The following is a 26,884-nucleotide window of genomic DNA, read 5'->3' on the forward strand; positions in this document are numbered from 1 at the left end:
CAGACAAAATGACAGACATATGCACAAAATTGTGTGAGAGTTTTTATATAAAAATTAGAACATCTTTCAAAGCACCATATAAATATAGTTATCTGGTTTAAACAGGAGAGCCAAGTTCCTGACTTCTGTGTCTTTCCTCTTTCTCTTGCAGCAATAGCTGGACTCTTTCTTTAAGCAACCTGATTTCTTCTTCTTGCTGTATTACTTTCTGTTGCAGACTGCAAATAACCTAAAGATGAAGAATACAATGATTATATTTTATATCCTGAAGAGCGCCATATCTTAATATCAGACACTTTCTCCATAAAAGTCAGCATGCCAGGATTGTTTTATATAAGTCTAATTATGTACCCGTGGCAGGTGTTTTCAGTTAAATTACACTTACTGCCCCCAAAGGCATTTTTGTCAAATGCTAGTACTATGGTAACTACTAGTAGTTATTGACAAAAGTCAAAGTTCACACAAATACAAAGAAAATTATTCTCTAATTCCATTATGCTGTTTTGATCTTTTCCTTCCCATAGCTTCCTCAATTCGGAATTAAGCTAAATTAAGATGAATGTGTGATATCAAAGAACTGATAGTGAAGAAAGAAATTAAAGCTCTACTACCAACATGTCCACAATCCAGTATCATATAGGAGAAAGGCTATTTTCCTTTTGTAAAATCATGCAAGGAGGTGTTTTTATGTCACTATTTAAACTGACATCCCCCCCAATCTGATATGTGCAACTGACTGCCTGATGTACAGGCTTCTCTAGTTCTAGACTCCATGACAGCTGCAGATCCCTCCAACTATTCTTAACTGTATATAAAATGCCAGATGGTATACTGTTACAAGAAATTCTAGTTAGTTATTAGAAACAAGGTCATGAAGTAGTCAGTTTTATACAGTATCAGATATCAATGCTGTGTCTGATAGCACTTTCTACAAGACTGTAAATTAAACAAGTATATTGACAGCTGCTAAGAAGATTTAATTTGCATACAAGAATGAACTCTCAACTTATGCAAAAATAACTAAAAACATACATTTGCTGTGTTATGGAATAGTTCGCTTTCAAGAAGTTGAGCAGCAGTTGGTCTGTTTGAAGATTTGAGGCTGGTTAGCAGCTTAATGTATTTGGTCTGTACTGGCCATTTACTGCTAAAAGAGAGGGGAATGTTGCTATTCCTTAAGTCCATCAAAACTTTAGTTCTCTCCATTTCAGTTCCAAATGGCTGGAAAAGCTCAAACAGGATGACACCCAAGCTGTACATATCTGACTAGAGGCAGAAAAGAGAGGAGTTCAGTATTATCATAAAATAATGTCTAAAACTAAAGAAAAGGTTGTTCACAGCATATTAAGTACTGAAAATAGCTTCAGTTTAATTATAATACAATGAAAAATATGGGCTCTGCTAAATTTTGAAATCATTTGTGAAGATAGTATTTTAACTATAATTATTTGGGATTACATATATGAATGGATACTATACAAAGCTGACATTGTCACTGTATTGGCAAATAAGGAAGGAGACACTTGTTCCTTCCCTGGGAGGGAGTTCCTAATTGGCATGTAATTACCCAAATGGCTGCACTACACTTTTGTTTCCCCTTTCCAACATTTACTTTGACCAGCCTTTTGAACATGTATGCTGAAAGATAACAGTTATGCTTTCAACATAACAGAAGTACAGTAGAGTCTTGCTTATCCAACCTTCGCTCATCCAACATTCTGTTTTGTCCAATGCAGTCTGCCTCCTGCCCGGATATTGCAATTTTTCAATACACTGCGATATTTTGGGGCTAAATTTGTAAACACAGCAATTATTACATAACACTACAGTGTACTGAACTGCTTTTTCTGTCAATTTGTTGAAAAACATCTTTTGGTGCTTAATTGGTAAAATCATAACATAATTTGACGTTTAATAGGCGTTTCCTTAGTCCCACCTCATTATCCACCATTTTCACTTTTCCAACGTTCTGTCGGCCCGTTTATTTTGGATAAGCAAGACTACTGTACTGCAATTGAGATCACTTGAAGAAATGATATCTCAACTAGATTTAGGTTATTCTACCTTAACGTCATAGTGAGAACCTTCTAGTTGTTCGGGTGAAGCATACAAGCAAGTGCCAACTCCAGATGTATGCATTAGTTCTGTGCAAAGAAACAACAAAGGGACAATTTCAGGTTTACATTAAGAAAAGTATTAACCTGAAGCAGTATCATCTGAAACATTAATTTCCAATTCAAACCAAATCTTTGAAATTACCCGTTCTCTTCTTTGCACTTAGCAAGTGGATTGGATCTTCTTGTATAATGTCTCTACAGGCCAGCCCAAAGTCACCTATTTTCACATGGTAGTCAGATCCTTGTAGAAAGATATTTCTGGGCTGTAAAAGCAGGAGCTCTGGGTTAGTTGTTTCAGAAAATTTTGGCAATTTTTTACAACAAGAAATGCAAGCATTTTCCAGTCTCATGAAGGCATTTCCACCTATCTGCAAAAGCATGTTGGCTGCAAAAAGCAAAGGTAAAAGGTAAAGGTTGTCCCCTGACATTAAGTCCAGTCTGGGGTGTGGTGCTCATCTCCATTTCTAAGCCAAAGAGCCAGTGTTGTCCAGACACCTCCAAGGTCATGTGGCCGGCATGACTGCACGGAGCACCGTTACCTTCCCGCCAGAGCGGTACCTATTGATCTACTCAAATTTGCATGTTTTCGAACTGCTAGGTTGGCAGAAGCTCACTCCGCTCCCCAAAATCGAACCTGTGACCTTTCGGTGAACAAGCTCAGTAGCTCAGCGCTTTAACCCACTGTGCCACCGGGGGCTCCAGCAAAACTAAAAGCAAAACTAAACCACAAATCAGGAAATTATGTAAAAAAGACTTTTCTACACAGGTATTTCCTAGGTCCAAATAAGGTGTCATCCCTGCCAAGGCAGGAGAACCACTCAATCATCCAATTCAGGGTAGAAAATGTGTGACCGTACAGAAGCTGGACTACAACTCCCATTAGCCCTAGATAGCATCGCTGATGGTACAAGATGAAAAGTAATAGCCAAACATCTTGAAAGTTACACATTCCCTATTATTACTTTCATTGGTTCTAGAACTAGACACTGCATCATCACAAATAACTGCCGGTCCAAGCCCAGAATTCTGGACTTCATTTTCCTCAGACAAAGGATTCACAGTGAGGCATTTTCTCTCCTAAGATGGGCAATCTGACTGGAGGCTCCTTCAGGCAGAACAACAAGGTACCAGACAGAAATAACAAAAGCCATAATGACTAATGTCATGTTTCAAAATTCAGCCTATCAGCTTATTAGTTTCAGGGTCTACTTCTAAATGACCAGCATCAAAGTACCACAACTAGTTGTAGAGAGAGTTAATTTTGCTAAATCATACTAAATTCTTGTGAACGCATCCCTCTGTATATCAAAAATGTCAACTATATTTTGATAAAAACATCAAATCCAAGTGGTCAGTTTTTGCCAAATATTTGTCCCATCAGTTGATGTGAACAACCCCAGATCTAGAAATAGACAAAATTAAGGACAAATCGGAACTGAAAGTATCTCATGTTTCCAATTTTAATTCTGCTGCTCTTTCAGGTTACTATAGCTGTCCCCCCATATCATTGGTAGACTTCTTTTTTTTTTTGTGATTTGATTATTCACAGGTTTGTAGCTGCCACTTCCTCTTCACAATCACCTGGCCCTCCAACAGTATCTGCTAGATTTTAAACTGGCAGCCTTTCCATCTTGACCCACTCCTTTTCCACTCAATCCTCTCCTCCCAAACTCTGGTCCTTCCAAAAGACCCAGCCAGATTTTAAACTCCTATGTCTCCAGCTCTAGATTCTAAATATATAAAAATAATCAGAATACATCTAAAATTTAAGCTTTTGAAAACCATTTTTCAACCAACATATTTCTATGTCCACAGAACTATAAAGGCTTTGAATTGAGTCACATTTTATTTCAACTTCACAAAGAACTACAATTCAATTCAAGGGTTTCAGCTCGGGAAACTAACCCAATAAGATTATCACAGTCCTGCAAACATGTAAGAAAAACCATTGAGCAAGAACTTGCAAACCTAAACTTGTTTTTCATTATTATTTTAATTTCTTTCCTCTCTGGGATGAATGGCACAATCAAAGCTGACAAAGAAACCACGTGGAAGATGGATGAAACAAAATACACAGAATGAAGATCCTGAAATGAGGTAGTGTTTAATCAAAACTATAAAAGGCACTGGAATTCAGATCGGGTGGAAGACAAAAGAAAATCCCAAGGCCCTCAAACCCAGGATTGCGGCTTCATTCGCCCAGTATTTTGTGCTGTGCCTGGAACAGATTTAAAATGTATTTGGCATATCTTGCACTCCTATAACATACACCCCAAAGGGTATAATATAATTGCCTAGTAGAAAATGTTAACAACAGAGGTTCCCAACCTTTAGTCATCCAGGTGTTTGGGATTTAGCTCCCAGAATCCCTGATCACTGGCCAAAGTAGTTTAGACTTCTGGGAGCTGAAGTCCCAAACACCTGGATTAATAGAGTAACACTGGGCAATTCCATGAAAGAAAACTACTCCTGTTTACTAAAGGGGTAACGCTTAAAGGCGCATAAGAGGAAGAGATTGTCAATAGTACTGGATTGATATTTTACTGCAGGCCTCTTCAACCTGTGGCCCTTTCACGTGCCAGATTGAAGAGATCTGCCTGACAGGCTTTCCCCAATGATAAGGTGAGGAGGCTGTCTTCTAGATCAAATATCCCCAACCTAGTGCCATTCAGGGATGCTAACACATTGTAGCGCAGGAGAAATAGAAACTGCACATATGTCACCATCTACTTCTATCACTATCCACACAGTCGAGAGACAACGGGATGTTCTTCAAGCAAGCATCAAAGAACTGAGGAAAGCAATAATAAAGTTGCACTTCACCTCAAACTAAAGGAAGACTTCAACAAGACGAGGCCTCTGTTCCCTCCCCCTGACTACCATCCTCTTCATTTAGCAATCGTCACTGGATATCCTCACATCATACCAGGTTTGCTAAAGCGTGGGGCACAAATAAATGACAGAGATATGGCAGGACGAACTGCTCTCCATCTGGCATCCGAAGTGCTCAACCTAGAGGCGATGACACTTTTACTCCGCTGCGGAGCCAACGTAAACCTCATAACCCCTGCCACAAGAGAAACAGCACTCCATTTAGCAGTCCGGTCTTCCTCTTGCAAAGCCGGGATCATCTTAGCGGCAGGTAGCAAGTGTGTTGAGTTGCTGTTGTTTAATGGAGCAAACATACACATGAAAGACTGGAAAGGACAAGAAGCTATTCACAAAGCTTGTCGAAATGGCAGAGAAGATATCATTAAGCTTTTGTTCAATTATGGGGCGGATGTGAACTCTTTAACCCCAGAAGAGGAGTCTCCACTGTTTCTGTTCCTTGAAAAACCAAGCAATTTAAGGAAGCTAAATGTGCTGAGGGAGCTACTACGCCTAACCTATCCTTTGAAATTAATGAACTCCAAGGGCCATCTCCCCAAAGCGCTGTACAATCCCAGCTGTGAGCTACTGCATGACCTGCTCAGGGATATGGCTGCGCAAGTCTGGTCCTTGCAGGACATCTGCAAATTCAATGTCAGGAAAGTATATAGAGGAACCATGAAATGCTGGCTAAAAGGGATGATTCCGGCCCAGTTGTGGAACTCCATATATATTCGTCAAGAATATTCATATGCTTCAAAAATGAAATGATTAATTTACTTGAGGCCCAACATTCATTTTGGAACATCATTAAATGAGAAGACCAGAAACGGAGCTCCACTATGCTAGCTAAATAAATGAATGTAGAATTGCCTGCGCTTTCTCAATGAGTCCTAATTCTCTTGAATATTTCAGTAGTGTTTATTTACATAAAATAGTGAAGTAGTCCTACAACAAGACCACCGTGTTTAGAGATACATACAGGTACATTTTCATGAAAAAAGACAAGTTTTGTCTTTACTATGAAGGTACAGATGGTGACAATAACTATAATAACAATAAGATATAACAGAGCTTCAAGCAAGCATCAAAGAACTGAGGAAAGCAATAATAAAGTTGCACTTTATTTTTATAACAACAATAAGATATAACAGAGCTTATGTGAAGTTTGGAGTTATTTCTTGAGGGAAAAAAAGGAAATAAAGACATGGACAAACCTGTAACTGTAAAAGCAGCGACATGGTTCTAATTAGAAAGGATTGAACAAGAATATTCTATACAAAAGTATTCTAAATGTTAGTAGATCAACAGGTACCACTCTGGCGGGAAGGTAATGGCACTCCATGCATTCATGCATGCCACATGACCTTGGTGGCGTCTATGGACAACGTCAGCTCTTTGGCTTAGAAATGGAGATGAGCACCACACCCCAGAGTTGGACACGACTAGATTTAATGTCAGATGAAAGTTTTACCTTTACTATTCTATACCTTTCCTGGATCTAAGCCAGTATATTTAATCTTTATTTTATATATTTCAACTAGCATCTTAATTTTTAATTCACTGTAGAATGTGGGAACTGATTTCTCTTTACGAAGAAAGTTAAAGAGCCACAGTCTTCTGTCTGAAAAGTGTATTTTAACTTACTTTAATATCCCGGTGCATGATTTCCATACTGTGGATATAATACACTCCTTCAAGTAGCTCTTGGAAGATTTTTAATGTCCCTTGATTGTCTACGTGGTGATAAGGACCTTTAAAATGCAAGTAGTTATTGTTTTTCAATATGCAAAAACAATACAGAGCATCTGTCTATGTTAACAAACATATTCTATCCATGTTTAATAAGATATGACAGGTGAGCCTTTCAAGAAAATGTCAGTCTAGATTGGTCCAGTTCATGTTTCCTGTCAAAACAAGACTTAAACAGAAACTAATTTTATGAAATGTGAAGTTAAATAAAAGTGAAATAAAGAAGCAGATGAAATGGAAATAAAAAAGAAATGAGGTATATAAGTCAATACTCTAACTTAAGTGAATAATATATGCAGGACCTAGTGAAAGAGTTAAAGAATCAAAGAAATTAAGTTTGAATAATTCATTACAATGTGTCAATCTTACTTCTTTCATTTTTATTTAGGGAACGGGACCATATAATTCATGTTAAAATCATAGAGTTGGAAGAGACTACAGGGGCCATCCAGTCCAACCCCATTTTGCCATTAAAAAAAACAATGAAAGCCCTCCTGGCAGATGGCCATTCAACCTCCGCTTAAAAACCTCCAGAGAAAAAAACTCTAGTGGATTCCCAGGCAGCATATTCCACTGTTGAGCAGCTCTTACTGTCAGGAAGTTCATTCCAATGTTTTCCTGCCATCTGCATCCAGACTCATTTTACCAACAGCTTTTCTGTTCCATCTCAAACAGCCACTTAAAACCTCTGCAGTCATGATGTATGATCAATACTCATTAGATTATTCTGTGAAAGCAGGAGGCCTTAAGGATTTGTTGCACTATGCCCAGATCCAATTAATTTTTTCCAGTTATTCAAAGAGCTATCTATTTGAACAAAAAATTATGTTTAGATGGTCAAACAAATTTGGGAGGTAAATACTTGCATAACTGCAGGTAGGAAATACCATGTTTTTGGAGACATTCCCTTTTGCTTCAAGAAATGCCTTTTAAATATGGCACCTGCTCAAACAAAAATGAACTTCACCTTAAGGATAAGCACGCTCCCCTCTTCTTTAGAAAGACTTCCTTTCATATATAACTTCTTGAATTATTCAAAATGTTTTTGATCCATTAATCTGATAATAGACTTTCGATTTAGAAAGCGTCATTAACCAGCGATCTTTTTATTAATCTGGACAGGAAAGGATCGCAAGAGTTTTAGATTGCTGTGCAGCAGCAAATGCAGAAAACATCTAGTGGTCACATCAGGCAGACAGGCAACTCGAGATATACAGGTTGATCTCTGGGTGATTCACAGTAGATCTGCAAGGAGTTCAGACTCACAGTTGTTAAAACAGATGACTCTCTAACCGTCCATCCTACATTGTATGGATGAAGTTAAATTTAGGTAGCCAAGAATGTTTCTTTTTATGAATATACCTCTGTTCAGTTCCAATATTCAAAACAGATACTCAAGTTCAAAAATCCGTAACTAAATTGGCATGTTTTGCACATGAGTTTCAGGGTTCTACTGCAAGTAAAGTAGATCCCATAAAAATGGCACTTCTTTCTGCCCTGGAAAATAATGATCATTTAGATACAAATTCTACCATCAGAAGCGGAAAATAACATTTCAAAATCATGGCAATCTATTTAAAAAAAAAAAGTTTAAAGCTTACTGGAAGCATCCTCTGCTTTGAAACAGCTTTGATTTCGGTCGGCAATCCAGTCCCACAATGATATTTCACACAGCTGCATCTGTATGTGAAGCATCAGATGATACTCCATCTGAAAAGGAAGAATTAATAAAGGTTCTCTCAATGTGCTACATGTATATCCACCTAGGGCTGTATCCAATATGGTCTTTGTGCCTTCCAAAATCCTATGCCTCCTGCATCACTCTCCAATGCACAAAATCTCTTAATGTGGAGAACTGGACAAAAGCTTTTTAGTGCCATAGAAGGTTACCAGAGGGAACCACCTAAAAATCCTGGCACAGTTAATAGATAAGTATTTAAGGCATGGTACAAGGCATGTTCTGTAGCCCTGGCAGCTGCCCCACAAATTTCAGGCTACTCTGGGGCTCTATAATATCCCACCACAGATGCCATCTTATCAAGCAGAAGCAATGACACATCAAACCCAATTCAGAGCAAATTTTATTTAACACTGTTTCTGGGTGGCAGATGCTTGGCATTTTAAAACCAGAATGGGTTAACAGAACTGTCAGTTTTGACCAAAGACCTAAATCACCAGATGCTACCCGATCTTGGGGCTAAGCAGGTCCCGCCCCAGGCTGTTTGGAAACAAATCTGCTTACGTTCTGTATTTACCTCACACTGCTGCAGCAAAGAAACCCCTTTCTGGGATGATTGTTCATCACTGTAAGAATCATTTGTGCTCATGTTGTGTCGATCCTGATCACGGTGAGGCACAACCGATGCAGGGGTTTCACTGTATTTTAAAACACCAGAACTGTCATTTGAGCAGCTGTTTTTGTGCGATTTGTGTACAGCGTTTCTTTCAGAATTTCCATCAACAGAATCTTCAGGGTTGAGGTCGGCAAAGACAATGGAACTGCTGTCTTCCATATCCTGATCACAGCATGGATCTCTGCAAAAAATATGAGGGTGATCCTCAAACAGTTGCAGAAGTCCTTAAAAAAAAGTCTTCAACTCCCCTAAACCCTTTCACTAAAGTGTAATTTAACTGAGCTCACAGAATCCTCACTATTTGGAGAAAGAATTGAGACGAATAGGAAGACTTTCCACACTTGTGGGTTTAGCTTTTTCAGATTTAATATGTTCTGTCTAGTAATCTCTAGCTCTCCCATAGTGACTCTACGCTCAACTTTCACTGGAAGGTTTCAATTCATAGATTTTGACAGACAAAATAAACAGCCTCTACTTTTTTGTTAATACTATTTATGGAAACATTTGCTATTAATCGAGCATTGTGAAATACTTATCTTCTTCAATCTCCTAATTAAAAACAAAGATAAAAGACTTTGTTCTTCAGTATTACAATTCCAATTGTAATATTAATACCAATTCTCTGATATTTTTGAACATTCTAAAGAGCAATTTGATAACATATATGGAATACATACACAGAACTTCCTTGCTCAGAACACACTTTGAGTGATGGCAGATTTAGGTTTGGTTCACCTATAATTGAATGAGAAACATTACATTTTACTTTACAACATACCCCTACATTCATTTCTCCAACCTCAAAAGATGATGATGATGATGATGATTATTATTATTATTATTATTAATCGACTTTAAAAATGTATAGGAAATTAAAATACTAATACATTAAACTTCAAAAATTAATGTTATCTTCCCTAAAAAAAATTAAGGTAGCCACCCCCGAGTCCCTTCAGAGAGATAGGGCGGAATATAAATAAAGTGTATTATTTAGTCATGGCAGTTAAAGTGATTCTGCAGTGTAGATGCAACCTGGGATGCACTACATATTAACTCCTGCATGGAAGGGTACAAGTGACACACAGAAGCCATAACGTTGATATGCTATATTCACCTTTCATGCATGTCGGTTGAACATGCTCCATCCATGCAGTGTGGTAACCTACAATGTTTGGGTGCTGTAGCCCAGCCAACACTTTCACTTCCCGTAATACCTTAAAAAAGACCAAACACAACATACTGAATGCACTGGACTACCCAGCATTTAACATATTTCTAACAGTTCAGAAACTGGTACCGAAATAAAAGAAGAGGTACCCCACTTTTAAACCAATAAAAGTATAATTCTTGTGGTAAAGAGTCAAAGCGCAAGTCAAAGGACTTGCTTTCCATGCTGCTGACCCCAGAGTCAATTCTTGATGTCTCCAGGCTAAAGATCAGGTGGAAGATTTGGCAAGGTTATAGTAGGAACCTCTAGGGTAGATGGATAAATAATCCAATATAGAATAAGGCAGGTTCCGTTCATGTAACAAAAAAAGACTTCTTTTGATTCAGAGGATGTGAATGGTTGAGGCATGCATACATACCTTCATGCAGTCTCTTTTGGTGGCCTTCTTAATAAGAATCTTTTTAATTGCATAGAATTGACCATCAAGCTTGTTTCGGACCTGAAAATAGATTGCCCGCATGCCAATTAACATCAAATTTAAATAAAAATTAGCTAAATGATGTTCCATATGCACCTCCACTCTATATCACTTTTGTCCACTCACGATACTACAAAATGATTCCCTGAGCACTAATACAAAGAAAGGTGGGATAACAATGGAAGGAAACATAAGGCAAACTTACAGGCAGGTTTATCACCAAGAGAAGTCTTTTGGCTTCACCTTCTGCTTTTAACTCACCCACTGAAAACTCAGATTATTATCACAGCTGCAAACCGGGATAGTTGCTAAACAAGTGTAATATCCAAAACTTGTCCCAAGCAAGCTGATTTCATCCTTGTTTTATGAACAATACTTCTCAGCACAGTGGGCCCCACCCACTGTGCTGGACACACATTGGACTTGGTTTTCTGCCAGGGATGGGAGCAAGGTGGCGGTGTGGAGGAGTTGTCTATCTCTCCGTTGCCATGGACCGACCACTTCCTGATTGGATTTAGGCTCACTGCGCCCCCTAACCTCCGCAAGGGTGGAGGACCCATTAGGATGGTCCGCCCCAGGAGGCTAATGGATCCGAGTGGATTCCTGACGGCTCTTGGGGAGTTTCCCGCCACCGCGGTAGGTGATCATGTCGAGGCCTTGGTCGCTCTCTGGAATGGGGAGATGACCAGGGCTATTGACAAGATCGCTCCGGAACGTCCCCTCTCGAGTAACCGAGCTAAACCAGCCCCTTGGTTCACTGAGGAGCTGGCAGCGATGAAGCGAAAGAAGAGGGTTCTAGAGAGCGTGTGGCGCTCAGACCCAAGCGAGTCAAACCGAACACGGTTTGTGTCCTTTTTAAGGGCATATGCCGCGGCAATAAAAGCCGCAAAGAAAACTTTCTTTGCGGCCACTATTGCGTCTGCAAAAAACCGTCCGGCGGAGCTGTTCCGGGTTGTCAGAGGTCTTTTAACTCCCCCCACTTCAGGTGGGAGCCCTGACAATTCGGCAGCGCGCTGTGAAGCATTTGCTCGGTTCTTTGCAGACAAAGTCGCTTTGATCCGCTCTGGGCTGGACACCACATTAGATGCAGTCTCTGCGGATGTGACACAAGCACCTGCTTGTCCGATTTTGTTGGATTCTTTTCAGTTTGTGAAACCCGAGGATGTGGACAAGGTACTTGGAGGAATGAGACCCACCACGTCCATCCTAGACCCCTGCCCATCCTGGCTTCTGAAGGAGGCCAGAGGGGGATTGGCCGAGTGGGTAACGGTGGTGGTTAATGCCTCCCTTCGGGAAGGCAAGATTCCAGCGAGCCTAAAACAGGCTGTTATAAAGCCGCTGTTGAAGAAACCATCACTTGACCCCACTAAATTGGACAACTTTCGGCCTGTTTCCAATCTTCCCTTCTTGGGCAAAGTCATGGAAAGCGTGGTGGCCTCACAACTCCAGGTATTCTTGAGAGACACGGATTATCTGGATCCGGCACAGTCTGGTTTCAGACCGGGACATGGTACCGAGACGGTCTTGGTCGCCTTAGTGGATGATCTGCGCCAGGAGCTAGACAGGGGGAGTGTGTCCCTGTTGGTGCTCCTGGACCTCTCAGCGGCCTTCGATACCGTCGACCACGGTATTCTTCTGGGGCGCCTTGCAGAGATGGGTCTTGGGGGTACTGCTCTGCAGTGGCTCCGGTCATTTCTGGAGGGTCGTACTCAGAAGGTGTTGCTGGGGGACTCCTGTTCAACGCCACAGCCGTTGACCTGTGGCGTTCCTCAGGGTTCCATCTTGTCCCCCTTGCTGTTTAACATCTACATGAAGCCGCTGGGTGAGATCATCCGGAGTTTCGGGGTGCGGTGTCACCTGTACGCAGATGACGTCCAACTCTGTCACTCCTTCCCACCTGCTACTAAGGAGGCTGTCGAAGTCCTGAACCGGTGCCTGGCCGCTGTAATGGTCTGGATGAGGGCGAACAAACTGAAACTAAATCCAGACAAGACAGAGGTACTCCTGGTCAGTCGCAAGGCCGAACAGGGTATAGGGTTACAGCCTGTGCTGGACGGGGTCGCACTCCCCTTGAAGGCGCAGGTTCGCAGCTTGGGTGTGACCCTGGACTCATCGCTGAGCCTGGAGCCTCAGGTTTCAGCGGTGACCAGGGGAGCATTTGCACAGCTTCGGCTCGTGCGCCAGCTGCGCCCGTATCTTGGGAAGTCTGACTTGGCCACGGTGGTACATGCTTTGGTCACATCCCGCCTCGACTACTGCAACGCTCTCTACGTGGGGCTGCCCTTGAAAACGGCCCGGAAGCTTCAGCTAGTCCAACGCGCGGCAGCCATGTTGTTAACGGGAGCTGGACGCAGAGAGCATACAACGCCCCTGCTGTCCCAGCTCCACTGGCTGCCGATTCGCTACCGGGCCCAATTTAAGGTGCTGGTGTTATCCTACAAAGCCCTAAACGGTTCCGGCCCAAAATACCTTGCAGACCGCATCTCGGCCTACAAGCCCACGAGGGCCTTGAGATCATCCGGGGAGGCCCTTCTCTCGGTCCCGCCTGCCTCACAGGCACGTCTGGCGGGGACGAGAGAGCGGGCCTTCTCGGTGGTGGCCCCCCGGCTGTGGAACACTCTCCCGGTTGAAGTTAGACAGGCGCCCTCCTTGATGGCCTTTCGTAGGGGCCTGAAAACATGGCTCTTCGAGCAGGCCTTCAACTGAGTGTATCTTGAAATGACACTGGAATGAACTAGGACTATGAATTTTGGCTATGACCCCAGGACTTGACGAAGCGGATTTTTAGTATAAGTATATGTTATGTTGTATTGTCTGGTTTGTACTGTCTTGATTTATTGTACACTGTCCTTTTCTGTTGCTGTTCACCGCCCCGAGTCGCCCTCGGGCTGAGAGGGGCGGTCAATAAGTGCAAGAAATAAATAAATAAATAAATAATAAATTAATTTAGTGATTGGTTTGAAATTAGTTTATTCTGTATGGAATTAAGTCTATTTATACTCTTTATCTCAAAATGTCTCCAATATGAAATCCAGCCACAATACAGAGGGAAATACCTCCTTAATGATACAATTTTCATAGAAACATTAAAGAGGAAGAATCATAAGATGGCTAGGATGATGTGTGGTCAAACCAATCAGAAAAATATTATATAGAGAATTCTTTAGTCGAAGTGATCATGAAGATCAATGCCATGAATATTTGTTTAAAATGCTGTTTTAAGAAAACATACTATTAGGTAACTTACTCTGCAATCCTGTACAAATCTATCAAGAAGTAAATTGCCACTAAATTCAGTATGCATATCCTCAAATGATAAGGTGCAGGATTGTAATCCTACTTGTTCTTCATTTTAATGTAAATAGTTCTTATTAAGTTGCTGATATAGAGCATTAAAATACCTTGTACACTGTTCCATATCCTCCTTTTCCAAGTCTTGAAATCTCATCAAATTCATTAATGTAGCGAGAAGTCTGTGCTTCAAAAAGAATACTTTCCCTACTATAAAAAATAGACAAATTCAAAAATTTAAAGTCCTGAAAAAGACCCTTCTTTTAAAAGACTTTTACATTGTTTAGTACAGACAAATCATAGACACAGGTATGACATTACTAGATGCCAGAGACATGTTTTTATGTAAGATACACATTGACTTGTCTGATAAATAGCACCACTACAAGTCTCTACATTGAAATAGTAGTAATTCCCAAACATCTACATATATGGACTATCTATCCAAAACTCAGGAAGTTCTGCAGAATTAGTCAACGTCTTGACTCTCATGAGATATCACTATCCTTGTCAAAACAAGCTCACTAAGAACATGACAAAAAACAAAGCATGGTTTTGAATCCTGGTTTATTCTCAATACATAGTTGAAAGAAAATATAGTTCCCTGAATTCAGAACACCACAGGCAATTCTGCTATGTTTAAAACAAAAAATGAAGCTTTCAGTATTATCTTGGGATGCCCTGACATTTCTACAGCTTGGTACCTAACATTAAATTACTTTTTGTTCCAAGCCTAATACTAATTTGCATTTTATAACTGTGAAACAGAAAAGCTGATAATTATCTTAAATATATGCACCGGAAATAAGCCTTGCTGAGTTCAACAGATCCAATTTCTGAATAAAAAGACTAAACAACACATACAGTTGTCATAGTTTTCTGTTTATAACCTTTTAGAGTTTATAACTTCAATCTTGGTTATAGTTCTTTGATCTCTTACCTGTTTGTGCATGGATTGCCATTACCAAACTCCTGCGAAACATAACAAAAAGGAAACATTTCATAAAACAAATTGCTAAATAATGTATATGAATGATGTAGCACATGCAGTATATTTTAAAACAGCTACTTGTTTCCTCCTCTAGCAAAACTAAAATGAAACTGAAATCAAAGAAATGTCAGCCTTAAGCTTTGCTCATTTTTGTTTATATTTACATAAAATCTAGAATGTCCCAATACTCACTCTTCCAACCATATATCCTCTGTCTATTCCCCACTCCTCCAGTCCATTCTGTGAAGTGAAGGAGCAAGCTGGAATGCCGATTTTGTTTTCTCTAAACCTATACAATTTCACTCAATTTATAAACACATCTGTGAACTCCTACTGAGCAGGCCTGTAGCGAGGGGGTGGTTTTAGGGGTTCAAACTCCCCCCCCCCGAAATATTTCAGATTTTTTTAAAAAAAAACCTGGTTTACTCATGAATTTTAACTGGTTAACCAAATCCCCATGCTAAGTCTATGAGATGCAAAAAATTAAGAGTCCCCCCAAATATTGACAATTTATTCACACTGTCATTACTTGCAGCAATAGCCGATGTAGTGAAGCAACCAAGTTGGGAGTGTGTGTCTGTTGAATGCTCTCATGCTGCCAGACTTGGTGAGGTGGTTGACAGGGGCGGAGCTGCAGGCTATTGAAAGTTGCTCTGCCCCCTCCTGTGCTCTTTGCTTCAGCGTGAGCTAGGAGGCAGGTTTCAACCCCCCCCCCCCCTGAAATTTTCAACCCTCCCCGAAATTTTCAAACCCCCAGCCCCGAAATTTTCAACCCCCCTCCCGAAATTGTCAACCTTCCCCGAAATTTTTTTCTGGCTACGGCCCTGCTACTGAGTGCATTAATATCTGTCCAGACAAGACCAACAATATTAAAATGGATAATCTTTATAGCTCTCTCACCAAAGCATGGTCAGGGAAATCTAACTATAATTCTATAAGTCTTGTTTAATTTAAAGTCAAACAAGAGGAAGCAATGATGGGATTCATGGAGCAGCTATCTCAGCGGCAAAAAACACAGCAGGGCAGGGGCCAGTCATGTTATCTTGGGAGAGTACTGTTGATTCCAACCTGTCTTCTGGTTTCAATAATCAAAATAGCAATGGTAACACTCTTCTTGGGTTGAAAATTATGCTGCTCAAAACCAGCGTGTGAACAGGAAATCAATTACTATTCTGGATTTGATTCTGGGTGAGCATGTAGATCAGGCTCATATGACAGAGACATGATTGAATACAGCAGCCTTGCCAGCCATAATAACTTGTGCAGCAACCAAGGCTCGCGGGGGCGGGGGCGGGGGCAGGAATCCTATCACGATTCCCTCCCAATCTCAGCCTTAAGGGTTTAAGGGTGTGAATGTGAGAGTGGCAGCCAGGACAGAATAAGATTTCTGTCAGTTTACTGCCCATTCTGTTGCTTCTGTCCTGAGCTTGCCAGGGTAATCTCAGGGTTGATGTTGGAGTGCTCTTCAGTTTTGGTTCTGGGGGATTTCAACACCTCTTATGGCAGTAACGGCTCAGGACTTCCTCCCTTCTGTGGGAGAAGACAAAGGCATGTCTGGCTACACTCTGGATCTTGTTTTCCATGCCCAGTGAAGTGATGGGGATTTAGGAGTGGACAAATGTTCTATTGTTCCATTATCATGAACACTATCTGATGACATCAAGACTTTCTGGGAGCCAAGGCCTTTGCAAAGGTGGAGGACCTATTAAGACAATCCATCCCAAAAATGGATAAGATTCAGAAAGGTTCCTTGGTGGCTCTTGGGGACTTTCCTTTTGCCTTGGCAGGCAATTCTCAGGAATTGTGAAATGACAAGATAATGGATCTGCTCGCTCTTGAGCTTCTCCTCTCAAGAACTGAAGCAATCTTATTCTTTGGGAAATTAGCAGCAATGAATCAATTGAGACAAGAACAATGTTGACAGCGATATTAATAATCCAACAGAGCCTAGGCCACAGCCTACTTAAAGGCCTATTTTATGACTGTAGGTTTTTTTTAAAAAAAGTTCTCTACCACTACTGAAACTGTTAAAGGCCATTCAGTGTAATAGTTTTGACTGATCTCCTACATCTTGGCCCACAAGAGGAACAGAGAAGAATACAGACTGTGCAGGAGTGCTCTACTTCACAAATAGCATTGCTCAAATTTGTTCTGTTACTATAGTTAATCCAGGTTCAGCAGAGGTAACCTTGGCTCCTACTATGCAAGAAACAGCAGGGCTCTCAACAATCTTCTCCACAAGTGATGGGGCTGCCCCCAAATTAGATTTCTGAAGGAAAACTTTCCAAGTGATCAGCAAAATTATGAACCTAATCCCAAAATCAGGCTTCTGTCCCTATAAATCACATTTGTGTCACAATATACGCCACATTACAACACAAGAAACTAATTGAATTTTTGTGTCTCACAGCAATTGCTTTTCAATTGAAATCTTTACATAATTTTTCAGTGAACACATAAATGATGAGAATTTGGAACATTCCTGTAACGACGCCATCAGTTGAAGGGATGTTACTGATTTGTCAGGGTCTCCTACAACTTGTAATGAATCTACAAAATCGGTAACACAGTCACTAGCCTGTAATATGTTGTTTATCTTCCTTTGATGTGTAGCGCAGCTTGACTCAAAAGTATACAAAACAGAGACTTGGATTTAAGAGAAACTGTAATAAGTTTATTGAAGTATGGAAGTTTAATGGTTTCAATGTTTCTTAACTCCTAGAGGTACATTTCTTTAGTGGTTACATTTATAACCTTTCATAAAACAACTCTTAAGAGGACAGTTCTTTCCACTAGACAGGTTTTAAACTTTATTTATTCCCTGCAGTTCTCTGACCACAGACTATTTAAAATGCCTGCTCTTGCCAAGTGGCAGTTGGCTCCTCCCCTTTTTCCATGGCAACCCATCTCAGAGTGAGCTGAGCTGGCTATCATCCCCCTAGTTATGCTATTTTAAATACTTACCCCTTTAAACACCTATCTATAATTATACATGACTGTAGGTTAAAATTCACACTTCACCACAATTCCCTTGACAGAAAAACTATTTTTTTTATATTCATGACAGATAAGATGACCAGACAGATATAAGCTTTTAAAATATCAGTATTGTAAAAGATTTTGTTGCCCCCTGGGACACTTGCAGGATTATATTATAACAAGAAACCCTGTGACTTCTGCATAATCCACATTGGCAACCTGTAACAGGTGTCTGATGTAAGTAATTAACAAAATGTATGTGCCAGTTGCTAGCTATTAGGTTTTAAAAAATAATATTTGTGATCCTATCATTACCCAAAAACAAGAACTCTAGTTTATGTACATTTGTCAATCACCATTTGTATTAGCTGTTACTTCTCATCCTGGTGTGTTTCTCAACTGACGGATTATGATAACAGCCATTTTTCTATCTCCAGAGATTACTGAACCACAGGGATGAGAATGAATTTATGAGACGGAGCTATGAGAAAAAGGAGAAGGAAAGTAAGACAACTGTGCTGAACTATGTTTTACCCCTTTCGTGTTCAAAAATTAAAAACACACTTTCAGTTCAAAGCTGTAGCTGGAACAATTCATCATGGAATATGGTGTCCAAATGACCTGCAACATATTCTCCTCCCATGAAAGCGGCATTCCAGTACCATAAAATCAAAGTGTCAGAACACAGAGGAGGAATACTAATACAACAAAATTATCACATCTCCAGCATCCTGTAGCTTGTATATTAAAGCAAATCTGAAAAGATCTGAAATCTTATGGTTTGTATATTAAAGCAAACCTAGAAAGGTCTGAAATTCTATTCCATTTTTACTAATACTGACAAGTACAGAAAAAGGTAAGACAGGTAAGCTTACCTCATTTAGTATTTGTTTGTTCGCTGCTTTCATTAATGCGGCAATGGCCCTATTATGCTGCAGTCTCAGACTACTAAATTCTTCACATACAGCAAAATCAGATAGCAAGCGCATTTGAGTAAATGTCTTACACAGTACTGTAGAAACAAGATTAAAACACAAATACTTTAGAGAGGAAGGAAAAAACTTTTAGGTAACACTGAGACTCTTAAAAGCGCCATTATTTTTATGTCCTGATGCTTCAGAAATCGCTATTATTTTATGTGAAGGCTATCTTTAAGGGTGAAACTCTCATACATTAAAAAAGGTATTAAACACCTTGTAATACACAGGCAATAATAATAATTCATTAATTCAACCTCAAAATATTAAAATCTAGTGAGTAATAGCAGAAGGGGGGAAAACTAAAGAAAGTCTGTAAGGGTTTTCTAAATGCTTGTCACAATGAGGCCTGACATCTGCTAATATATTCCCAAAATGGAGACCAGCCATCAAAAGGATCAATAGTTTCAACAACTGATGCTACATAATAGATAATTGGAAATTGAACTGGCTTGATATTGACACAAAGTATTGCTGGCTATCAAAACAAATGTTAATAGATTATATATTGACCTTGGGAACTCCAGAGGTTACTATTAATACACCAAAGCTTTCAAAATGTATGTGTTTTATTTAACTGTTTGACTTTGTGTGTGTGTGTGTTTTTTCTTCACTATGCTGACCTGCTGGGCTGGGGAAAAGGCAAGGTGTAAGACCAGGCTGCTGGGAAGGACTTGCAGCCATTTCCGCTTGGCTGAAACTAGAAGGGAGATTCCAGGGTTCTTTCTGACAATGCACCCTTGTCTCTTCCTTTTCCCTTCAACTGCTGATATAGGACGGTTGCTCTGGATGGGTCTTCAGGGAGAAAGGAGGAGACTGCCGATTTGCTTTTTGAAGCTCCAAGATCCCCAACCAGGAGCTCTAGCTCCTTGGAAACCCATGGAGAACAATTACCCTAGGACTGAGGAGGTAGAGAACTAATAGGCAGGGGAAGCAAAGAAGAACATTGCCAGAATGCTGCCCAGGAAACACTTCCCATCATGAGACATGCAGAGGGGGCTTTACGTTTTTTCTAGCAGCCTGGTCTTGCACTTTTGCAAGGAGGATGTATGTGAACACAGGGTCCAAAGCAATTCCCCATATGGAGGAAGAACTGATGAAACTTGCTGTTTCGACACTCTGAAACGGTAGTACTGTACTGTCCTTTTTAAAATGTTAAATGTGTTTGGGGGCGGGGTAAGAAATGTGTGGTTTCCTCACTTTCATGGGGGTTTTGCACACCAAATCCCCGAATATGGAAAACCAGTTGTATACACATCAGGGACAAGGAGATGCACTGCCTAATCTTGAGAGTGGTACATGCACTCTGCATTCATCATTTTTGTCTCACACGCACCCAACCCTCCTTCCCACCAACACACATGCTTGCCAAAAATTGGGCAACTGTATACGAAGAAATCTAAAGGATACAACTGACTATTGATATTTTAGGATATTGGAGGGGGGGTTAAGCCTCTTTTAGACTAACGAGGATTTCCTTCAAAACCAGAAGGTTCCAGGGACATAACTAACAATTTGCAAACATGGGTATGATAATATAAAAAGTTTTGGGGCATCTTTTCTGTGTTTTTTAAAGGAATCAAATGACATTTAATAGCATTAATGGTGTTTTAAAGGAACGTAATGGCAGTACCACTTGAAGTAGAAAAAGCAATTTATCAATAAGCTTATGTCGGCAATTAATATAAACAAGATTATCATGGCTTGGGCAAGCAACCCAAGGTTAACCTCTTTATTCAGTAAAGTAATATAGTTCTTTATCAGTCTTCCTTGGAAGACATACCTATGATATATTTTTTTTTTAAAAAAAAAACCTACCACTATTTGGAATGCAACAGTTAAACTTTAGGGGAGATATCGTAAACATGGCTGCAATGTATGCTAAAGCAGTTAAACTGGATTCCTTTCTTGCCAAAACAGATTCTTCCCCATTAAGGTTCCAGATAATTTATCTTCCTTGAAAATGCATATTCAGGGCATATGTGAGGATAACTGGTTGTAATTAAAGAAGCCAATAAATGTTAGCGCTGTTATTGCCATTAATATTAACATTCAAGTATCAACACAAGCCGTTATAAAGTAAAACATGGCAATGTGCATATGGATCATTAAATCATCTGAGAGCGATGCTTCTACATGTTAACAATCATAGGATGCTGGGGATCACACACATAGCAAGAACTACCACTGAATGTTAACACCACATTTTGCCTTATGTGTTCCTGTGGCAGCGTTCTTTTGTTTGGGTTGATAAAAAATAATCTAGCATTATTTCAAGACAGCCAACGTGTACATCCTGGATCCCTTTATCACCAGTATCTACAACTGAGAAATCAACTTTAAACAATAGCTATATCCAAGGAGAGAATTCCTAGAAAATAAACCATTTTCACAATATGGTTAAACACAGACAAAGTGAAGTATACAGAAAAGTATAGTGACCATTCCAGGTGCAATCTGGATCATGTCAACTTGGAAGTAAACCCACTGCATTCAATGATGTTACTCCTTTGAAACTATGCCTAAGATTGCACCCTAATATTCTTACTTAATAAAGAGTATAATAAAATACAAAGATACCAGTGCCTGTCTTCAGTCTTATACTTCAGACACTGATAAGCATATCTGTACTAAGAAGCACAAGTAAAACTCTTACTAACATTGAAACAGGCGTCTAGAGCGCGTAGGATCTTGTGCGTAGATGTGGCAAAGATGTTCTAGTAGAGAAACAAGGAGTAGCTGGTTGGCAAATGATGATGTGATGTTCATTATCTTTTGAGAACCATTTAAACCTCGAAGCTCTGTAGGCCAATCAGAATCTGAAAATGAATGGGCAAAAATTGAAGCAGAAAATAATCAAATTGAAGAGACAGAAACACTGTGAAATTAAAGCAACGGTGTCCCAATATTTATTCTCCCCTACAGAACACGAGCAGACATAACTTCCAGACAGATGCTTGAGGAAATTTCTATGTTCACATAAATCCTTTTTTAAAAAAAAAAAACCCTTTAGAACCTATATTATGAAGAGATTGAGATAAATAAATAATACTTCGCTTATATACTGCAATTCTCAGCCCAAGGGCGACTCATTGCGGTGTAATGATCCAACAAGATATTCTGTGGACATAGAAATAACTGTTTGTATAGGGGAATGGAGTGTCCTCAAATAGAGCACGATTGAGTGGTCAACTGGTTCCCTAACTGGCCCTCCACACACTAACATTTTAGTTACAGATTCCACTTTTTAAGTGCAGTACATAGCAGAATTCTGCCTTCAACATGTAACAACAGTATTCAAGAGCAGCTTCTATTTAAGAATCAGCCTAGCTAAAGATGATAAATAACTTTGGAAGTAACTAAGTGGTTGAAAGAAAAGTCAATACAGGAATCCATTCATCCCTCTGCATCCAGCATAAATATTCAGTAGGAAACTGTAAGAGAAAGGCAGTCTCCACTCCAAATCTGCAGCACTGGACATTCTATTTTTTTCCCTTTAAAGTGCAAGTTTGTAAATTTCAAACAGCCTTCTAGAATGAGGAAAGTATAATATGACTGAAAGCCTCACCATCAGGGAGCAGTTAGCTATTATCCCTGTCTATTGTTCTGTTTCTTTTTTGCTTTGTTTCTGTATAATGTATCACCTCATTTTAAATGGGCACAGCATTAGAATTAAAAATAACATAGTTGGCTTCCATGTAATGCAAGGGGGGTGAGAATTATGTGACCTTCCAATTATCAAAAAGCAATCTCCAGTGTTCCTTCCAACATTTATTTGGCATGGAATACTGGGAATTCTTGTTCAACAGCTGAAGAGTCCCATGATTCCAATCCAAGTCTAATTTTAAAAAAAAAGAAACTGATGCAACAATACAGTACCCTAAAGCCCTGGAAAGAAAGCCATAAAACAGAATGGAAGAAATGATGAAACATCCCCATGCTTCTCTGTCTGAAGGTAAAGAAAACTGATGCAACTACATAACTCTTTGGTTATATAAATCCCTCTATTCTGAACACTGAGACTGTTAAACAATCTAGTTTGACTAGCAGCATGGAGCAGCATAAACAACATATCAGAACCTGTGAAAAACTCAAAAAAATATTCAAATATATCTGACCATTACATGTCCTAATGCTACCCTTCCGAACTGTTTAGGGCTTTATAGATGACTTGCACCTTGAATTTGGCTCAGCAACTTATCGCCAGCCAATGAAGCTGTTTTAATAGGGGCATTGTATGCTTCCCTATAGTTTGCTCCAGTAAGGAGCCTGGCTGCTGCCCATTGTACCAGTTGAAACTTCCGGGCCATCTTTAAGGTCAGCCCCACGTAGAGCGCATTGCAACAGTCCAGTCTGGATTTAACCAAGATGTGGACCACCCTGGCCAAGTCAGACTTCACAAGGTATGGTCACAGGTGGCGCACAAATTCAAGTTGTGCAAAGGCCCTCCTGGCCACCGCTGACACCTGAGCAAAAAGCGACAGCGTTGAGTCCAGGAGGACCCCCAAGCTATGGACCTGCACCTTCAGGGGGAGTGCAACCCCATCCAGCACAGGTTGCCACCCAATACCCCTCTATCTTGTCTGGATTAAGCTTCAACCTGTTAGCCCTCTAAAGTCTTCTTTAAAAATAACATCTCAGGTTTATTAACAAAGTTCTTGTATATATTCAGCATACTAATCCACAGTCCAATGTCTTTAAGCATATAGATATAGTCCAAACTACAGGGTGAGGCAGCATAACTTCCTTTTTTTAAAATGCGCGCCATTCAGTCAGTTGAAGACGTAGTGGAGCGCTAGTGGTCTCGTTTGAGAGGCGGGAGTATAAAGTTTTGTCCTGACACAGTTCAGTTGCCATCATGCGTTGGAACAGTGAGGAATGTGCTTTTGCCGTTGAGGCCTACTTTTCGAGCGGATTTGGAGTGGCCGGCCCACTCTCCAGATTTGGCCCCTTGTGATTATTTTCTATGGTTTTTTTTTTTTTAATCCTGTGTTTATGTGATCCGTCCAAGGATCCTTCAAGATTTGAAGACCAACATCCAGGAAGAAATTGCCAACATAATGCCTGCTATGCTGGAAAGAGTCATGACAAACGTCAGAAATCAGTTTACTCAGTGTATGGAGAATGGGGGATATCACCTACCTAATTTGATCTTCAAAACTACATAAAACAAAACTTTAGGTATGTACCTACATTATAAAAAAATAAAAAAATTCTGATTCATACAATGGGTTTTATTAAGTTTTGAAAAAAGGAAGTTATGCTCCCTCACCCTGTACATGGCTATCATGTCTCCTCTCAACCTTCTCTTCTTCAGGCTAAACATGCCCAGCTCTTTAAGCCACTCCTCATAGGCCTTGTTCTCCAGACCCTTAATCACTTTAGTCGCCCTCCTCTGGACACATTCCAGCTTGTCAACATCTCTCTTCAATTGTGATGCCTAGAATTGGACACAATATTCCAGGTGTGGTCTATGCTATTCCATAGTCTAATGTCTTTAAACATATAGATGTAGTCCAAACTGTATAACTGCACTCACTGAAGTTGAAAAGAGATAAACTGAATCCACCGCCGTTGAGGTCTAAAAGCTTACTGTATGACAAAAATTGAGTCCTGTGTCTGAAGCCCCTCCCACACCAAAGAGGTATAGTCAAACTGGCAAACCAAAATGTACGTATAATATAGGTTAAAATCAACAACAACAACAACAAGGCTCTGGTATAAACCAGTACAACAACAACAAGGCTCTGGTATAAACCAATACAGGTGGTCCCAGTGGTCATCGGCACACTGGGTGCTGTGCCAAAAGATCTCAGCTGGCATTTGGAAACAATAAACACCGGCAAAATCACGATCTGTCAACTGTAAAAGGCCACCTTATTTGGATCTGCGTGCATCATTCTAAAATACATCACACAGTCCTAGACGCTTGGGAAGTGTTCGACTTGTGATTTTGTGATACGAAATCCAGCATATAGATCTCGTTTGATGTGACATACTGTGCTTTTGTGTCAATAATAATAATCTTTATTTATAACCCGCCTCCATCTCCCCAATGGGGACTCGGGGTGGCTAATATGAGGCCAAGCCCAAAATAATACAACACAATTAGACAAAAAATAACAGAAAAAAACATCATAACAATATATATAAAACAACAGATAAAATAACAGATTTATTTATTTATCGTGTCATCAGCAACCATACCATTGTGTTACAATTCTAACAGAACAAAACAAACAAACAGATTAAAAAAAACAAAAAAACCCCCACAAATTTTGCAAACTTGGTAGCTGATTAAATGTCCTTTGACCAGTATCTGGCCACTTGGAGTGCCTCTGGTGTTGCCGCAAGAAGGTCCTCCATTGTGCATGTGGCAGGGCTCAGGTTGCATTGCAGCAGGTGGTCTGTGGTTTGTTCTTCTCCGCACTCGCATGCCGAGGATTCCACCCTGTAGCCCCATTTCTTAAGATTGGCTCTGCACCTCGTGGTGCCAGAGCGCAGTCTGTTCAGCGCCTTCCAAGTTGCCCAGTCTTCTGTGTGCCCAGGGGGGAGTCTCTCATCTGGTATCACCCATGGATTGAGGTGCTGGGTTTGGGCCTGCCACTTTTGGACTCTTGCTTGCTGGGGTGTTCCAGCGAGTGTCTCTGTAGATCTAAGAAAACTATGTCTTGATTTAAGTCGTTGACGTGTTGGCTGATACCCAAACAGGGGATGAGCTGGAGATGTCTCTGCCTTGGTCCTTTCACTATTGGCTGCCACTTCCCGGCGGATGTCAGGTGGTGCAATACCGGCTAAGCAGTGTAATTTCTCCAGTGGTGTAGGGCGCAGACACCCTGTGATAATGCGGCATGTCTCATTAAGAGCCACATCTACTGTTTTAGCATGGTGAGATGTGTTCCACACTGGGCATGCGTACTTAGCAGCAGAGTCGCATTGCGCAAGGGCAGATGTCTTCACAAATAACAGATAAATATTATACACATTTATAAACAGTTAGTGGAGGCTTGGAAGGTTGCGATTTCCAACAGAAAATTGCCAGAAGCACTTAAACACTTTGGCACTTTAACACTGCATCCATTTATTTTCTAACTTCTGTTTTCCAAACACAGGCCTCCCAGGTGTTTTGAACTTCAATTCCCAGAATCCTTGCTCATTGGCCAAAGCAGCTGAGGCTTCTGGGAGTTGAAGTCCCCAGCACCTGGAGGCCTAGTGTTTGGCATCGTCACCCTAACTAACTGCGAAGGCCATTCCCAACAGAGCTGGTTATGGCCTTATGAAACCAAAGCATTTCCAAGGTGGTTGCCCCGCCCCTTCATTCGACCCAAACGCACCGTCGAACTGCGGGCCCGCGGCCTGGTCGTCGGGGAACTCCAAAGCCGGGGGTGGCGAGGCATTTTCGGCTCCCCGGGGCCGCCTCTGGCCCCCTTTCCCTCGCCACATGGCGACCAACGTCTCCTCTGAGGCCCTGCAGGTCCCACTGAGGGAAGGTGAAGCAGACCGCGCAGGCGCAGACGAGGCACAGGTTCTTCGTTGGAGGGAAAACAGGGCCAATGGCGCCCCCACAGGCCGTTGAGGGAAGCACATGCTGCCCCTTCCACTTAATAAAAGCTGAATAAAATCCCATATTATTTGTTTTGAACTGGAATATGTGGCAGTGTGGACTCAAGACAACCCAGTTCAAAGCAGATATTGTGGGATTTTCTGCTTTGATATTCTGAGTTATATGGCTGTGTCGAAGAAGGGCCCTAATTGTCTTCCCTCAGAACAAAGGCCCCGTCTGTTTTGCCATAGTATGCCTTTGAAACTGCATTATGTGGTCAGTGTGGACTCATATCATGCGGTGTGCCGTTACACCCAGACGCTTTATAAAACAAACTAAGATGTGCTGTTCCTATGTCTGGGCGAA

At 40.7% G+C, this 26,884-nt stretch overlaps 2 protein-coding genes across 2 annotated transcripts; one reads left to right on the forward strand and one right to left on the reverse strand.

The window, feature by feature from the left end:
• Positions 1–29: 29 nt before the first annotated feature.
• On the reverse strand, positions 30–26,562 carry LOC132782030 (eukaryotic translation initiation factor 2-alpha kinase 1). Its single transcript, XM_060786671.2, is given in 17 exon segments — positions 30–229; positions 1,033–1,266; positions 2,065–2,144; positions 2,260–2,380; positions 6,633–6,739; positions 8,339–8,447; positions 8,993–9,272; positions 9,769–9,826; positions 10,206–10,305; positions 10,678–10,758; positions 14,139–14,238; positions 14,969–15,000; positions 18,874–19,010; positions 21,636–21,794; positions 26,310–26,432; positions 26,435–26,513; positions 26,515–26,562. Coding segments are annotated over 17 exon segments (1,980 nt in total). The 3' UTR covers positions 30–97.
• Positions 4,119–5,807, forward strand: LOC137095452 (ankyrin repeat domain-containing protein 61-like). Its single transcript, XM_067462131.1, has 2 exons — positions 4,119–4,214; positions 4,868–5,807. Exons 1-2 carry the CDS (start codon positions 4,135–4,137, stop codon positions 5,754–5,756), a joined length of 969 nt encoding a protein of 322 aa, XP_067318232.1. The 5' UTR covers positions 4,119–4,134; the 3' UTR covers positions 5,757–5,807.
• Positions 26,563–26,884: the final 322 nt, after the last annotated feature.

This window comes from Anolis sagrei, chromosome Y, assembly GCF_037176765.1.
Source record: "Anolis sagrei isolate rAnoSag1 chromosome Y, rAnoSag1.mat, whole genome shotgun sequence".
NCBI lineage: Eukaryota > Metazoa > Chordata > Lepidosauria > Squamata > Dactyloidae > Anolis > Anolis sagrei.

Bases quoted from the DNA above. Each gene is read 5' to 3' on its own strand.
- LOC137095452 (XM_067462131.1), top strand. From the start codon at position 4,135: ATGGCACAATCAAAGCTGACAAAGAAACCACGTGGAAGATGGATGAAA. The intron at 4,215-4,867 runs GTAGTGTTTAAT...CTATCCACACAG, and splicing joins AATGAAGATCCTGAAATGAG to TCGAGAGACAACGGGATGTT.